Source organism: Rhineura floridana, chromosome 11 (assembly GCF_030035675.1).
Source record: "Rhineura floridana isolate rRhiFlo1 chromosome 11, rRhiFlo1.hap2, whole genome shotgun sequence".
Classification (NCBI taxonomy): Eukaryota; Metazoa; Chordata; class Lepidosauria; order Squamata; family Rhineuridae; genus Rhineura; species Rhineura floridana.
Window position 1 is genome coordinate 52801362 of NC_084490.1, and position 18444 is coordinate 52819805.

Here is an 18444-nt window from a genome sequence, read left to right on the forward strand (position 1 = left end):
CATAAAAAACAGCAATAAAACAAAAATCTAAAAATGCTTATCCATGCCCACAGATAAATATGAAAAGGACAAATCCTACCCGCCCCACTAAAAGGATGAAAGAAATCACAGACTTAACTAATTAACCCCCCAAATTAAGGGCCAATGCGCCTTGGATAAATAGAATTGTTTCTGCTTCGTACCTAAAGAAAGACAATTATGGTGTCAGACGTACTTTCCTGGAGAGAGCACTCCACAAGCAGACAGCCGCCACTAAAAAGGCAGAGCTTGGAAAAGTTACTTTTTTGAACTACAACTCCCATCAGCCCAATCCAGTGGCCATGCTGGCTGGGGCTGATGGGAGCTGTAGTTCAAAAAAGTAACTTTTCCAAGCTCTGTAAAAAGGCCCGTTCTAATGTGGCCACTCTCTGCACTTCCCTTACAGGGATCACACAGAGAAGATCCTCAGATAATGAACACAGTGTATGGGTTGGTTCATGTGAGGAGAGGTGGACCTTCAGGTATTTGGGTTCTGAGCCGCAAAAGGCTTTGCAGGTTGAGACCAGCACTTTGAACTGAATTGGGAAACTAATTGCTGGCCACTGAAGTCATGTCAGAATTGGTATTATGGGCGCAGATCATCCTGCCCGGATCAACTATCTAGCCACTGAGTTCTGCACACACTGCAGTTTCTAAATCATCTTCACAGGCAGACCCAAATATAACGCACTGCAGTAAACTAACTTAGAGGTTCCCAGAAGTTAGGCTATCCTTGTCCAGAGAGGGGTGTAGCTGGGCCACTAGCAAAAGCTGACAGAAGGCATTCCATGGTACCAAGGTCTCTGACAATGCCTTTTGCTTACCTAGATGGAGCATAGTGTGTTAATGTGTGTAGAAACTTACCTACTGAACAAAGGTGAAGTTTACATGTGTTGCTCTGTCCACTTTTGCCTCTGGCCCCACGTACACTAACATGTGGCCTATGAAAGACTGCCCAGAAGGGAATGCGTCCCTCAATCCCTGCGCTAAAGAAAGACGGTCTCTCAATCCCCTGCTTACACCTCTTCCAAATACAAAAGGCCCAAGGTTCAATGTTGTTGTTATGTGCCTTCACGACTTATGGTGACCCTATGAATCAGTGACCTCCAAGAGCATCTGTCGTGAACAACCCTGTTCTGATCTTGTAAGTTCAGGTCTGTGGCTTCCTTTATGGAATCAATCCATCTCTTGTTTGCTCTTCCTGTTTTTCTACTTTCTTCTGTTTTTCCCAGCATTATTGTCTTTTCTACTGAATCAAAGGTTCAATAGTAGCTCCTAAAACAGATTCAGGGAGGTTTACTATATCTAGGCCAAAATTAAGCACTGAGATATATTCCCCTATTGCTCTAGCAGTGAAAGTTATCTGCACCCACAAACCTAGGTTGAGGATGTGCTATTTGACATGTGTGTTCTGTTTCTACTCTCCTTTCAAATGTTGGGTGGTTAGAGTACACCTCTATCTAACCATATACATAGTACCCTTCCCTCACATTGTGAGTCAAGATTATGTGACACGGCTCTTAAACAGATGTAATTCCAGCACTGCCCTTGATTAGAGTGTTCCATACATACTCAGTTCACTCCATCAGCTTGTACATTTGCTCAGATTCCATGGCTATTCTAACCTAGGGGTAACTCTTAGCATGTACAAAAGTTGTATCTTTCAGATTACACAATGCTTAGATACAACTTCTGTTTGAACAGAGATAGTGAGGTTGGAACCAGGAAATAAAACTTCTGCAAGTAATTTAACATGGCATGGAGGAGACTGAGCCCATTCACTTCTTTGTAGTCTAGTTGTTCTCAGACTATAGAAAGGGCCCTCTGGGAGAGTGCAAGTTATCTGGGACATGGGACAGAGTTATAAGGGGAAAGAGACAACACAGTAGGTGCTGCCAAGTACGCTTTCTTCCCAGCAGCAAAAGTTTAGCTTTCAAGCAACCAGAATTACTATGCTGCCCATGAAAGTTGCAAAGTGATGGCCACAGCCTTTTCAGAGCATCTGGCCACAGGAGCTGCTCTCTGTCCTGCCTCCTTCCCTTGCTGGCTTTCAGGAGGGAGTTTCAAGTTTGGCATAAATGTCAGCGAAAGTTATCACCAGTATGCTCTCCTTTGATTCTGTTTGCTAGCCATCTTGGATTAACTGATATGACAGTTCAGAGAGCGACAGGTAAACGGGAAAAGAAAGGGTATCACAGACTGCATGATTTCTATAGAAATGATTCCCTAGTCATGCAAGATCAGCTTCAAGTTGATACTGGAAACTTAAATATGGAATGGCTCCAGTTATGGCTAAAGATGGAAAACACAACATAGTTTGGGCACTGCAGTTACCATGTGTACAATACAGTAGTATGAGAATATTGACATTTGGGGGGGGAAATCACTCAATTTGCAGTCTTCACGGAGAATTGACAGGCTAGACATTTTTCACACTGTGTGGTGGAACTTTATTATATATGCCACCAGCGCAAGCCTTCCTCAACAGCTGCCTACAGTAACCTTGGAAATTTGGAAACATGAATAAAATGCAATATAGACTACTTCTATGGCATAGAAGTGTAAGCATGTATTTGGTTGCTGTCCTCTCTTTTTTGTTCTTTATACTTGCTGTTTTTGTTTTGTTTATCAAAATCCCAATCAAAATATTTTTTAGAAACAGAAAGTTTGAGATGCTCTGTCTCAGTTTTCTTCTAGTGCCAGTGCTGGATTTGTATCCCAATCAACAGACCCTTATGCAGTAGTGGGCTACATAGAGGCATCTGCGTGGAAAGATTCAGGGGACTGAAGAGATGGATGCCACCAGGAGGGGGCAGGGGTATTTAGAAGGGAAAGTAAGTTGAGAAGGGATCGGTGAGGTGCCAGGACAGAACAAAACCCCATCTAAGTTCAAATTCAATTTTGTTTGCCCACACATAAATATAAGAGACATACCTTTCCACCCCCTGGTTGATGCTTCAGGTTTTCAGTGGAGCCAATCTTGGACTTGATATTCTTCAGGTCTGGCATTGGGACAGGAGCTGTCTGCAAGCGGTTCTTGGCAGAAGAAGGGGATTTTGGCGGAGTGCGAACCACTGCCACCTTCTTGGGCTCCCTGTTTGGTGGAGTCGGCAAGGAGGGTGTGCGGGAGCGACTGCCAGGAGTTCCTGGAGAGCCAGGGCTGCTGTAGCCACTCCTGTCTCCAGACTTTACTGGTTCACCTACCGGTTCAAAATGGAAGTACAAAATGTAAATACGTACATTAGTTGTTAATTCAAAATAATCTTGTATATTGTTCAGTATGCATGAAGGAATCTATATTCCTCAGGGAAGCCGCACATCATAGTGCGGCTCTACTGTGTCATTTATCACTCATAGAGATGTCACAGAAAGTACTCAGCATCCAGCCAAGTACTTGTGCAATATTTTGGGACTAATAATTCCATTAAGCCATTGCCAAGGAGGGCAGCGACAAATCTGAATATTTTAATTGCAATGCAATTAACAGAATTTGCATATAATTTTGTGAACTTGGAATACGCTAAACCAAAGCTGGAAAACATGTTGCCCCTATTCATCAATATTTTAAGTGAAATCAATGGAAATATGAGCTAGCCTTAAAGTATCAAATTAATTGTAAAACATACCAGTTAAAAAGCACAAAGGTCAAAATTAGATTTAATTTTTTGCAGCTGATAGTTTCCACTAGGCAGTTCTGTTTGTGGTAACATGAAAATTTCCAAACTGCAGCTTTACGAACACCCACATTAGCTGCAACCCCTCTGGCTCAGTGTTGCCTTCTGTGATATACACACTACTCACCATTGATACATTATATGAGGTTACTGTTTTGAAGAACTGAGATACTTGATTCTGGGTCACAGAGAGTGAAACTGGCAGGATGGTGGACTGTGTGCCTCCCTATTTGACTAGCTACAGATCCACTAAAGGTATTCTACCCTCACCACATAAAACCTGTAAATGCTCAACAATGTGGCTTTTCAGGTTTCGGCAAAGAGCGAAATGGGTCAGGCCTGAATGCAATTACATGTTTGCCCAGAGGACTACCATGGGCCATTTGCTCAGCTCCACTTAGCCAAAACGCTGACAGTGATCCCAGCAAAGGGACTTATGAAGAGGTATTTATTACTCTTCTCCTAGAGCACATTAGCCTCCCAGATAAATACCTTCCTTCCCAGTTCCAAGACCAAGTGATTCTCCACAAAGGAAATCTAAGAAAACTCTGTATTTTAAAATCATACATGCCTTAGTGACACCCAGTTCGAACTCAGTGGCATCCCAGACAGCCATGCTGGCTAGAGCTGATGAAAGCTGTAGTCCAAAAACATCAGGAGGGTACAAGGCTGGAAAAGCCTGAACTACTGTAATGCACTCTATGTGGGGCTTCATTTAAAAAGTATTCAAAAAATTTGAACTGGTTTCAAATGCAACTTCAGGTGTACTAACTGGAGCTTGCCAAATGAAGCTAGGGTTGGGGGAGGAATCCGTCAAACTCCGACTCCAATGTGGACTCACCTCATAACCTGGATTCCATCATAGGTCCCACATGGGGCAGTCATGTTTTTTCCATTCAATTCCCCCTGAGAGCAATGGAATGTCATCAGACCTGTCACTCCAAGGGGGACTTGCTGTATTGTATTCAGAGTGTGTGGCATCAAAGAGCCTCATGCACTAACTGCTCCAGGCTGTGGGCATCTGGATGACCTCTTTTTGAGCTTTAAAAAAGGCAATGAATGGCTTTTATATGAACTGAGGCAGGGCTGCAACCCTTGGGCCACCTTGTAAGTGCTTTTTATTTACTTGCCTACTTCAGATTTTCCACATGCCATGCAAAAACAGGTGCCACAGACTTAGTCCCCTCCCCACAGAGAAGTGGGATGGACCAGACTTTAATGAGTCCATCCCTAATTTAAGCATATAATCTGGCTACCAATTTGTTTCTGTTTTAATAAAATGGGATGGCTCCGAGCTTTAAGAGTTCTAAGTAGTTTGGACCCATGATATATTATGGCCCCATCTCACTCAGTTCAACACCTGAGACATTGCTCCAGGTTCTCCTGCAGTCTGTGTGGTGGATGGGAAATGTCCTCGTCGAGAAGAATTAACCTGGCTTCATTATTGCTAGTCTTCTGAAGAGCAGGGAAAACGTGGCTATTTCAGCAGGGAAAACACTGGGTAATCAATTTACTTCTACCTATACAGCTGTGTTCTGCCAATTTTACTTATTACTGTTTTATGATTTTGTGCATTCTTTCAAAAAGTATACACAAGGGTTTTTTAAGGTTTTATATGAGAGAGATAACCTGGTGTATATTACTAAGATCAGGGTGGGGCTGATCCAACTCAGCCGTATACACCGCTAATCAACAACAACAGATTTATTTACGGTCAAAGACCCATATTACAAGTAAAATACAAGGCAAAATAATAAAATACATGGTTAAAAATTTAATACAGGATTCAAAGTAATTAAAAAGCTAAACAGACTGTAGCTTCTGGATTGGCCTTTGGAGAACAGAGTTTGCTCGCTTGGTTTGAGCTGCATATATGAATTTGGCCACTGATAACGTAAGGTTCCTATTTAGTCCATTCAACAGCTGTTCCAACAGCCTCACAGGAGTACTGTAGGGAAACCGTTTGGTAAAAGGATAAAGGAATTTAACTCGTTCAGAAGAGTATATCGGACATGCGAATAGTACATGAGATAGTGATTCTATCACTCCCAAGCTACAAGGGCATAACCTCTGAGCTTGCGGGGTACCTCGGTATCTCCCTTCCAGTACAGCTGAGTTTAGGCAATTAAATCTTGCCGTAGTGAAGGCATAACAGAATTTAGGTATATTTAGGAAGTCTAAGTATTGAGCGTGAGAATTTGTATCAAAACTCAAATTGTGATATAACGGAGAACATACTTTGGCAGCTGCTGCAGTAGCGCTTTGCCTGTCTTTAAGTCTGTTGCCAATGATGTATTTGGCCATTACTGGTTCTATTTGGCATAGATGTTCCAACGAGTATCCTAATTTGGGAAGTTTAGAATGGAAGGTTTTCATCCAGTTAGAGGTATATGAATCGTTCCATATTGCTGTTAGGTATTCATTAACTGGGCCATAGGATAGTTTAATCCAAAAATTAAACGCACTTGACCATGCAAAGCATTCGATCGAGTTTAGACCAGCTTCAAGTCTAAGGGTGGCATTAGGTACGCACCTAGGTAAACCGAAGAGTTTTCGTATAAAAGTGGAGAGTACCGCCTCAACTGAGGCGTTAAAGTCAGCAATCCATATTGGAACGCCAAATAGGAGTTGGGGAATTACCTTTCTTTTGTAAATCTGGATGGCCGCTGGAATAAACTGGCCTCCTTTGATGTAATAATAACGTAAGATGCGTTTCAATGTTGTACGAGCCGTTGCAACCGCCACCCGGATGTGTGTGATCCATGAAAGGGATTGGTGAAAAATTATACCTAGGTACTTGTAGCTTTTGACCTGCTCAATTTTTTGGCCATTTATTGTCCACTCCGCGACAGACTGACAATTTTGGTCTTAGAAAAATTTATAGTAAGCTGGTTATCAGAACAGTAGTCATGAAGACGCGAAGGATTCGTTTGAGGCCTATCTTAGAAAATGCTAAGAGGGCTGCATCATCTGCATAAAGCAGGATGGGGCATCTATAATCACCTAATTTAGGCGAATGTAGGTTAGAGGAGATGCACCTAGACCCTAAATCGTTTAGATATAAATTAAAAAGTAGGGGCGCCAATACACAGCCCTGCCTGACTCCTTTGGTGGTGGGAATCGAGTCAGTCAGGCCTCCATTTATTCCGCAACGTATTCGCATAGAAGTCTCCTGATGTAGATGGTGTATAAGGAGTAGTCTTTTGTCTATTGATGTTTTTGCCAATTTATCCCATAGAATGTCTCTAGAGATAGAATCAAAAGCGGACTTGAGATCTACAAAGGCAACATGTAAAGCTTTTCCCATTTGGTTTTTATATTTTTCTGCCAGGTGGTTCAGGATCAGGCAGTGATCCATGACTGATCTATCTCTCCTGAACCCTGCCTGCTCGCACCCCAGTATGTTCTCCTCCTCCATCCAGTCGCTCAGTTTACCTTTCAAGTATCCGGCATACAATTTCCCCACTATGGAAAGAAGGCTAATTGGCCTGTAGCTAGCTGGGTGGTCTTTTGGGCCTTTTTTATAAATTGGAATTACTATGGCTTCATGCCATATTTTTGGGGTGCAACCGGTGTTATTAACCAGTGTGAATAGATTGGCTAGCAAGGGGGCCCACCAGTCTTGGTGGCATTTCAAAAGTTCTGAAGGTAAGTTGTCACAACCCGGGACTTTGCCATTTTTTAGTTTATCTATTAGTTTTATAATTTCAGTCTGAGCAACTGGTGGCCATTTGGGTAAATCCAGAAAATCAAAATCGAAGGGAGGTTTCAGGGGCCACTGGGTAATACAATCCTGTAAATCTGTATAAAATTTTTCCCAAATGTGGGCAGGAATGTGATAAGGCGCAGAGTTTATGGACCTAATTTCACCCGACACTAGGGACCAGACTTTTTTGGGGTTTTTGGTCTTTGTTGCATAAATTAAGGCCTCCCAGCCTTTTTGCATTGCCTGTCGCTTTTTAGTGGTTATTAGGGACTTATAATTTCGTTTAATATTTTAGTATTCTGGCGGCAAGGAACTGAGGTTTTCATGGCAGTATTGTTGGTACAGCTGTCTTAGTTGGTTCTTAATAAGCAGGCATTCTTTATCATACCAATTAGAAATTTCTGTGTTTAAAATAGGTCTAGAAGCGGAAGCTTTTGGAATTAGAATGGGATGTAAGAGTCCATTAAGATTGTCATAAGCATTGAGAGCCGTTTGTAGGCTATCTGTTTTCATTATTTGCTCTTGAATAGCCAGAGCTGTGTCAGAAAGAAGAAAGATATCAAGCGCAGAAGCCAGTTTTGGTGTCCAGATGGTTCTCCTATGTGTGAAATAGGCTGCATTTGCTATTGGGTTATACTCCTTAGCCACACGACATTTCTCATTTGTTTGTACTGAGAGCACCAAGGGAAGATGGTCACTGTCTTGTCTTTCATCTACTGTAAGTTTCGCTATTTGTTGTAGCAGTTGGTATGATATTATCGCGTAATCTATTACGCTGCTTCCTCTGCCAGAAATGTATGCGTATTCAGCACATACGTCCAGTGTGTTGAGTCCATTGAGAATAACCAAGTCATGAATTCCCACAAGACGGGAAAGGCAGATTCCCGAATAGTTAATTCTGGAGTCCTTGGAGGTCCGGTCGAGTGTTAGAGGAAGATGTTTATTGTCCTCACCTTTCCATAGTTTCGATGTCAGGAGAGCGGCGTTGTTGGGGCCCATCCTTGCGTTAAGGTCTCCCATGATGATTAATAGAGCTTTGGGATACCACGATTCCAATTCTGTAATGTAAAATTCCAATTCATCCCATAGTTGTTCAGTATCGTCTCTTCGGGAACAGGGCGGCACATCAACATTTATCAAAAGAAAGGATGTTTCGTGAAGGGACAGCAGGACTGCCATGGCAAGATCATTGCATGGATGGAGATTAGTGTAGTGGACTATCAGAGAAGTGGAAATTAATATTGCCATCCCTCCTTTTGCTCTTCATTTCTGTTTGTCCAAGATTGTAGCTGGTTGGGTGAGGGAGGCATAACCATCCAAAGTCACCTCTTGGGTTGACCATGTCTCTTGAAGGAGGATTATGTCGTGCCGCTTCAGATAGTTGGAAAATTCTGCGTTATTTTGTTTGGCTTTCCATCCTGCTATATTCCATGATAAGATGTATAGTGGAGAATTTGGCTGAGTTATACAGGAGCACGGGGAGGAGAGTAGTCGAGGTGGATCTTCTGGAACCCCACATGTGGAATTTATTTGGGAGAGAGAATGTCAATAACTCTCATTGATTTTATTTAGATAGCCTGAGTCATCCATATAGATTGCGCCAGATATCCTCCTGCTGGCTGCGTTGTTGTTGATCGGTTGATCTGTATTGGCTGTAACAGAACCGCACGCAGATAAAAGGGGGGGTTATGTTTTTTACTGGTAAACTTCGTCGAATTCATGTTCATTAGACTTTGCATAAGGTGTTGCAATTTGTTGATAATCAGCGAGCGCTCAGTCGCTGGAAGTTGGGAGTATAGCTCCATCAATTGAGTCTCTTCCGGCTCCATCTCATGTATTGAAGTATCTAAAACTTGATTACAACTGGTTAAAAGCGAGGATTGCATTGTCGTTGTGAGGCTGGATGAAGGGGAGTTCCCTTGAACATCATCTGTTAAGTTCATCGATGTCTCAAGGGGACTCATTCTTGTTGGTTGAAAAGTATAGATCCATAATGGGGAGGGGGGAGCAGAATTGATATAGTAGCGTTGAATAGTTAGTCCATTTTCGTTGAAACACTTTCTTTTGTAATAGATCTGGCTGGCAATGATTGACGAGTGTAGAGTGACAATTAAGCAACCGTGACCTGGATCACTAGATATATTCACCAAAGATTTAACGTAGTTTGTCCGATGTAGTGGGCGAAGAGAGTGTGCGAAGCATTTGTCCATAAATGGAATGCTTGGAAAAGGGGACCGGTAGTCGAGGGTCTGCTTATGGTATGACACTACTAGTTTTCCAGGTTGTAGTACAAGTTTCCAAGGGAAATGTGTCGATTTATATAGTGTCATCTTAGTATCCGAATGGGAGGTCTGATGTAGAAAGCTACCTTCCCTTTCGCTGTTGACTTCTTTCTTGCTGGATGATTTGGCCCGATTTTAAATTGATGTCGTGCTGTACTGCATTTTAGTCCTTAGATTTTTTGCTGCACTGCGCATTAGAAGGATGTTCCAAAAGTTTAAACAAAGGTTTAAAATTCATTTTTCTGGAGGGGGGAGATTTATTGTTTTTAATGTTCTTTGATTTCTTGGGATTCTGTGTTTTCTGTTGCCTCCCAAGGCTTGGGTGCTTTCCTCTCAGAGGCGTTTTATTCTTCTTCTTCCTAACAGCGCCTGCTGTGTTCAGAGCCCAAGAGGCGCTGTTGCCTGTCAAAGTCGCCGCCGATTTGTGTCCCTTCGTACCATGTCCTGGGGTGAGTTGTGAAATTTGGGGTCCAATAGATTCTACCAGGGTAGTGAGTAACTTATTTGTTTCGGCAATGTATGCTTTGACAAGACTCATCTCTTCAAACAAAAGTTCTTGCCAGCTGGACCATGGAAGTTTAACAGTGCTGGGATGTACAGAAGGTAAGTAATGGGACTCAGGACTTGTCTCTTGCATCAACGGTGTACTACTCTGTATATCACGATATGAATCGACTGTAATTATCTCAGAGGGGGTGTCATCATTCGTGGTATTGGTTGTGCAATTAAAGCCAGCGTCTAGTAGCTCCTCTGCTAGACTCTTAGCAGCCATATTGGCGACGTATGCTTTGATTGAAAAAGGTTGTTCTATTGTCCATTCATGTGGGTGAGAAGAGGAGCTAGCTGTTTCCTGTACGCATAGAGATTGTGGAGGAGGGGGAGTTGGGGCATGAATAGGTAAAAAAAAGCTCGTGATTTTGGCTTGCTTTAAATCATTCCCCATTTCTGCTTCTCCCTCTTAGTTAGGACTCCTACAAGGAGCCATTGGCATATGTTGTTATATTGGTCTATTTGAGGCTAGGTTCCGTCTCAAGTTCCAAGGAATCTGCCAGCACTTTGCTAATGAGGGATGTGCTTTGATGTTGGTCTTATTTCATTCATTCACGTCCTTGAATAGGTTCAAAGCTGGCGAGTTTTACAAGGGGGCTGTAACGGCGCCTTGTTTCATGCTTATCTTTAGCAGACAAAACTAATCCCCGAGCAGCTTCAGCTTGTATACAGTTGCTTGAGGGTAGTTACTGTTCCAATTAAAGGTTATTTAATAGTTTTTGAGATAAAATAGAGAGAGCTCAAAGTAAACGTGTCTTACCGGAAGAAGAGTAAACCGGAAGTCCCTCATACACCACTAATCTAGACGGAAGGGGGTGATGGAAGTTGCTGGGGTCCATAAAGGGTTGCATCTCCCTCACCAGGATATCCCAGGGGTGGATTTTGAGAGGATGTACCTAGTGTTGGGCTATCAAGACAATCTGGGGATGCTGCTGGTGTACCTCAGTCTGCTGCCCAGCAACCTCCCCAATAAAGCTAGCGAAGGTGGCCTGGGGAGTGCTAGAAAACCTTAGGACTGTGGTCCTGGGGACTTCAACATATACACTGAAGCTACCTCAAATGGGCCAGCTTGGGGCTTCCTGGCCTTGGTGCAACATGGGCTCAATTTGTCACTGTCCCTTCACATAGAGCAGGGCATCCCCTTGATTTGTTCTTTGTCAGTGTGACTGGGATAGTCTGGAAATAAGGATGGAAATAACTCCACTGTCATGCTCAGACTACGCTGGGGTGAACTGTGGTCTTACAGTGACACTCTCCCCCCGCAGGTGTGGGGAATCTATTAAGATGGCCTATATCTCTTCCCCCCCCCCCCAAAAAAAAACACATATGGAATCCAAAGGATACCTGAATTCTCTGGGGGATTTTCTAGTGGATTGAGCTGGTGGTCTGGTTGGGGCTCTTGTCTCACTGTGGAATGGCAAGATGTGTCAGGTGATCAACAAATTCACCCAAGTGACCTATCTGATCCTGCAGACTGTACAGGCCACTTCCCAGTATTCTGGGGAGTTGCAGCAATGAAGAAGGTCAGACAACAGCTAAAGAGAAAATGGCATAAGACTGCAAAAATGACTAAACATGTGCCACAGCACAGGACTGTGCCTACTGTCTGGCAAGAGAGGCAATGAAGGTGTATTTCTCTACCAGCCTGGCATGCTTGAGTAGCTGTCCAGCAGCAGTTTCCCAAGTGGTACAGGGTTTATTAACAATTGCCCCAATATATAGAATCTTCAACTGGCTGCTGTGACATGTTAGCTAAGCAGATGATAAAGTCACTTGCCTCTGTGTTGACTTGGATGCCATTATTGCAGGCATTCAATGCACTATCTAGAAAATTTTATAGGATTAGTTACAGCTTTTGAAACCCATGGATGTGAACAAAGTGATTGTAGCTGCATGGCTAACTACATGCCCTCTTGACCCTTGCCCATCATGGCTGATTAAGGTGGGTGGGGGTCCATGATGTTGTGAATGCTTCCACACATGAAGAGGTGGTGCCTAATGCCATGAAAGAAGCAATGGTGCAGCTGATCCTGAAAAAAATCCCAGAGGCTTATCACAGCTAATGCCCAGTCACAAATGCTACCTTTTTAGGGAAGGTGCTTGAGAGGGTGAAGGGTGATGGCTGATGGCCAAACCCTCTTGGAGGAAAGAGATTATCTGGACCCAAACCAATCTGATTCAGGGCTGGGTTTAAGACTGAATTGGCCTTGGACCCCCTTATGGATGATCTTTAACTTAATCTTGCTTGATATCTGTGGCATTTGATAATAATAATAATAATAATAATAATAATGAAATTTAATTTTTGTGTCGCCTATCTGGCCGAAGCCACTCTAGGCGACGTACTCATTAAAATTCAATAAAACAATACAGGAATCCAAATCAAAGCATTCCCAACAGATGATTGTCCAGCTGCCACTTGAATGCCTCCAGTGTCAGAGTGCCCGCTGCCTCTCTAGGTCATTGGCTCCATTGTCATATGGCTTTAACAGTTAGAAAGTTTTTCCTGATGTCCAGTCGAAGTCTGGCTTCCTGCAACTTGAGCCCATTATTCTGTGTCCTATTACAAAATGATGCCAGCCAGGCCCACAATCCTCCTTAAGGCAGCCTTCACCTACTTGGTGCCCCCCATATGTCACTGGACGCCATCCCATCAACTGTGGTATCTTAGTTGAGCAGGTTTGTGGGCTGGGAATATCCTCATACCTATAGAGTCAGTTTCAGAGGATGGCACTGGGTGACTATACTGGGCTGTTACATTGTGGTGTGGTAGAGGGTTCCATCTGGGCCTCAATGTTATAGGAAGCCACTGGAAGCAGTCATGAGAGGATTGGGGTGCCCCGAAACAGACATCCAGCTCTATTTCCCTGTTACAGATGAATCAGGTGTAGTCATGTAAGTCCTGGACCAGTGTCTGAAAACAGTGGTGGGCTGGATGAGGCCATTAAGGTGAAAATGAATCCGAGCAAAACAGAGGAGCTGTTACTAGGTGGTCTCCACATCCAGGATTTTGGTGTGGTGTGTGCATAGTGTGGGGTTATTCCCAGATCCATGGTTGTCACTACAGGCACAAGTGACCGTATTGGGTAGGAGTGCCTTTTTCAGCTTTGGCTTGTGAGCTAGCTACAGTTGTTCCTGGACAAGGATAGCCTGGCTGTCGTGATTAATGGGCTGGTAACCTCAAGAACGGATTACTGTAATGCAGTCTATGGGGGGGGGGGGGGCTGGCCTTAAGTTTGGTCCAGACGCTGCAGCTTATGCAAAATGCAGCAGTTCACCTGCTAACTAGAGCAGCCTACCGCAAACATGCGATACCATTGCTCAAAGAGCAGCACCGCCTGCCAATTTGCTACCAGCCACGTTTAAAGTTTTGTTGCTGACTTATATAGCCTGAAGCAACTTGGAACCTGGAAGAAACGCCTTCGCCCGCATAAACCTACCAGGCTGTTGAGATCTCAAGATGAGGCCCTCTGATTGGGCCACAACCTGCAGAAATTCATATGGCAGCAACCAGGGAGAGGGCCTTTTCTGTTGTGGCACCTAAGCTATAGAATCATCTCCCCTGAAATAAGGCAAAAGCCAACTCTGCTGAGATTTTGGTGCCTCCTGAACATGTACCTGTTCATCCCAACTTTGATGGTCATTGATACCGAGCCATGGAAAATTGTCTGGCTACTGCAGCCATTGCTGTTTTTACTATAGTTAGTGGACTGTTTTATTGTATTGGCATTTATTATAAATGACAGCTGGTATAAAATGTTTGAAATATAAACATACAGTACACTGTATTTCATACTGTTTTTCACAGTTGCCGCGTGTCTTTTCAACAGAAATATTGGAAGAAAATTATTTTAATAGGAATAAAATAGTATTTTACCTGCCAAAAAAAATGCTAATGTAAATATCAAGCATTTGCAGAATTTAAGGCCTGTGCCAATGACTTAGAACACTTTTTGTTTTTACCTCTCTCAGATTTTGCTGCTGTGTTAGGGGGCCTTCTCTGCTCCTTTTTGGCAGCTGAAAGAACAAAAACAATCCTTCTGTAAAACCTTTAACTTACTGGAGATACCTGCTCTTAGCAAAACTGAAGTGACTATATAACTGTAGAATAAATGTTACATAATGGAAATGCTGGGCATTATTCTATAAGACTGAATAAACAAAGCACTGAATCAGCTCTCACTGTTGAGGAAAATCAAATCAATCAAGGACCTCGGGAAGACAATAGAAACAGAAACCTCATGACTGCTTTATGCCTTTTAATTCAAGGCCAGTGCAAAATGGCATGCCACCACCTCACATGGACAATCTAAGAACCCCCAATCAGGCCCAAATCCAACAGTGCCGCTCTCCATTACGCCCCAGCTGCCGCCTGCTGACCAATCATCCAGTGACAAGTGGGAGAAAGGCTCCAAAGGATGGAAGTGGCAGCCAGAGCCAGTGGCGGACAGGTGAGTAGGTGCTTGCTGGCCTTTGTAACCCCCTGCCTGAGCCCAGTGAGTCCATGTGCCTAATGGTAGGGCTTAGGCTGGGTTCATTAAAAGTTCATCTTATGATTTTGAGGGAGAAAGGTCTATGTTTCATGCTGCTTTTATTGAAAACCCCTATCTTGAGGCCTGTGAATGAATTTTAGAGGTTAGATCTTGTCAACTTCATTTCACTTTCTGCAGAGGCTTTTCAGAGGGTTTTTTTTAAAAAAGGTCTGAATTAGCACAGGTCTCGGTTACGTCTACGGCCAAGAAGAATGCACTGAGGAAGGACTTGTACTTTCTCATGATACATTACCATTAAAAGCAAAATCCTGACACCTTCATGTCTGAATGCGAGTGAAATCACAATAAACCTAAAGAATAGACTTTTTTGCCTTCTTGAAAGGACTGCAAACTGCCCTGTGAAACATAACCAACACCAGAAAAAAACCTCTTTTCTTTTTACCAAGGCTGGGTGGCGTCTTGGGGATGGTGGGAGTTTTGGCAGGGATCCGAGAAGCATTTGCTGGGCTCTTCTGGTTCTGTGCCACAACAGAACGAGGAGTGGCTATCTTCATTTTCATATCCAGACCCTGATGGCAGGAATTGAGAAAGGGCATTTATTGACCACTCATAGACTAAAAAAAAGAGTAAATCCCTAAGGATGAGGAGATTTTCCCTTCGTTTACATATTTTCAACATAAGCCTGAGAAATGGACTCACAACTCCAATATAGGCTACAGAACTTAATCATATTTATATTTATTTATATACTTACCTGTCACAAAATCTCAGGACGGTACACAGCAATATAAAAATATTTTAAAAACAAATAAAAACAGTACAGAGCAATCATTAAAATGACTGGGTACTCAAGAAGATTTTAAACAGCTGCATAGGCCTGTTGGCATAGAAAGGTCTTCAAGAGACACCTGAAAATCAAGAGCAGGAATATCTGCCAAATCTCTTCTGCAAGAGTGTTCCGCAGCACAGGACCAGCAATATTAAATGCCCAGCTTCAAGTTGAGGCCACTGGCCAGTCAGACCTCGGTAATACAGAGGACAACTAAACCACTAAGAGGTTTTCTACCATCAAGTGGTACATACATTTTGTTAAAAAAAAAAATCAGCTTATGCTTATTATGTCTTTTCATGAAGTTTAGTGTACAAAATTCTATCCCAGTCTTCTCTCATTTGATTTTAGAACTATCCTGTGAGATAAGGTGTTAATTATTTATTTCTGTTGTGAATCCAAAAGAAGTAAACCTACAACTTGTCCAGAGCAAGTCAACATCTATGGCTAAGCCTGACACTATACCTTCCGTTTGACATTAGTAATATTGTACCATTGAGAAGCACTGAGGAAGGGGGAAGAATGTAGTCCATGATACTTTATCCCTACATAGCTCCTAAGCATGTAGGTTTTAAGAAGATATCCCTGTCGTAATTTTGTTATATAATCCCTCCTGCACACCCATTAGCTGAATGTCTGCACCTATTTCATGTCTGCTGTATATAGCACAAAAAATTGATATCCAGATAAAAAATGTGATAATGAAAAATTTACTCATACATCGCTAAAGATGCAGAAGCAAGTGTGATATGCAAATACTTCTGCCCTCTGGAAAACCTGAATATTATCAGATGTATAGCATATCCATTAAGCAGATAAAGGCCATGCGCAGGCAATGTCCAGAAAATAAACATGCATACAAAGAAAGAGAATGAAGGAAGATTTAAGCCGACTACACAAAGTTTGTTAAAGGAAAATTATATTGGCTCCTTTCACTTCCTCTCTAATCTGCAAAGTTTTATTGTTATTCTACTCTGTGGATATTGGACAGTTTATACAGTAAATAAAGTTGTGCAACAGTCATTGAAACAGTCACATCTCCATCAGAGCACATGAATGTATCATGCGGCAGTTTCTGGATTCATTTTAGTGTGAATTAAACACAATGTTATGTACATTGTGAGCCTGTTTACCTATCAGATGGCAGTATTAGCTATAAAGAATTACTGGTCAACCTTAGCCTCAGTCTCTTAAAATGGCAGAAAAAATGTAGTAATGTGGTAGTAGCCAGCCATAACCAAGTGAAAAATATTCATATTTTTAAACAGCAAAGCACAAATTACAAAAAAAGAGAGAAAAAGACATGCAATTTGTTGTCAAAGCACAACCAACCTGATGCAAGGAAGCTAATCAAATAAGACAGAAGTAGATGTACCCCAACCCATTTCCCCTGCCCATTTCTTTTAAAACTATTTCCTTACCTTGTCTTTGTTCGCTTTTGTTCCTGAACTGGGTTGTGATGCGATAGAAGAGATGCATTTAGGGGTAGAAGTTGGTACTGAGGAGGACTCAGCAGGGTCGGAGCAGAGCTTGGAAAAGTTACTTTTTTAAACTACAGCTCCCATCAGCCCCAGTCAGCATGGCACTGGAGTGGGCTGATGGGAGTTGTAGTCCAAAAAAAGTAACTTTTCCAAGCTCTGGGTCGGAGGGCATTTTCAAAGGGATAGAGCTAACAGAGGAGTGTCGTTTGGGGGCAATGGAGGATCTATCTTTCAAGATTTTGACAGAGGAAGGTATGGATGTCTTAAAACATGTAAACAAAATAAAATTAAACCAAAGGTCAGCATGAGGAGAAAACAAATTAAAAACAATAAACTGGAGAAGTGTGGTGGTTAAAGTAAAGCCAGAATGACAAATGGACTTAAAATGTTAAAAGAAAGTCGGAACCTAACTGAAACTGGCTTTCTCCTGCATAAGAAAGGCATTTCATAGCATCACATCAGACATCTCACCCTACCAAAATTATAGGCCTTTGAAGAATACATCATCAAATGAGCATGTGAAAGTAAAAATTCTCCCAAATATTGTATTTATCACCTCCATTGGATTGGTTTCCACCATAAGGTCATCATAAAATACAATTCTGGGAGAGATTATGACTGCTCCATCAATCCCTTTAGTCTTGCAACATAACTCAGAAAAACAGTTGCAGGTCTTTGTTATATATTTTCTTACTCATTGGAGTGCCTAAACAGGTTTCCATTTAAACAAAAGTATGTTTCAACCTCTTTGCCAAGAAGCCACTTCATTACCACTACTAAACATGCAAGAAGGGTTCCTGAACTACAATGATCACCACACAGGCAGGACTCTGTGGATATCTTGATGGCCAAGCAATCAATATGAAAGGTAGGAAGGAGAGAGTAGTTATGTAATTTTGGAACCCAGAAACAGAAGCTTGGGAGAACAAGCCTTAGATTATTTGGCTCAATACAAGACTGAAGCCCTTCTAATCAATGAAAGGTCTGTGAGCCTTTCAAAGCAATCCTTTTCAAGCTTTCTGTGGGTTCCCTGATCCACTTGCGGCTTGCCTTATTCTCTCTTTAGGAAATTCCATCTTTTTGGGGTGTTCCTGATTACACTGAGGCAAAGAATCATTTGAAAAGTTCAAGCCACAGGGCAAATATCTGCAGGGTTGGCACAACAAAAAGTGGCTGGAGCAAAGGCTTTCATTAACTATTTCCTAATTTTTGTATTTTGTTTAGATTTCTACCCATCTCACCATTAGTGTTATGTACTCCACATAAGTATACAATAAAATTAGGCTAAAATTAAAATATGCATAAAAACATCACGCCTTTACAAGTTTAACCCTGATTACCACCACAGCAATGCTTTCTAAACATACTCGAGCTTAAATGGAACTCTTTGAAAAGAGAGCTATCAAGTTCTA

The 18444-nt window shown here is 42.3% G+C and overlaps 1 protein-coding gene across 19 annotated transcripts in view; it reads right to left on the reverse strand.

Moving 5' to 3' along the window:
* The window catches only part of MAPT (microtubule associated protein tau), a 137969-nt gene that overhangs the window by 30978 nt on the left and 88547 nt on the right, over positions 1–18444 (reverse strand). For all 19 annotated transcript variants that reach the window (XM_061590708.1, XM_061590713.1, XM_061590714.1 and 16 more), the window contains 3 exons: positions 15165–15291; positions 14193–14246; positions 2953–3218 (listed from right to left, as the gene is read on the reverse strand). In XM_061590708.1, the coding sequence (XP_061446692.1) occupies positions 2953–3218; positions 14193–14246; positions 15165–15291 (447 nt within the window). The remainder of the gene's footprint in view (positions 1–2952; positions 3219–14192; positions 14247–15164; positions 15292–18444) is intronic.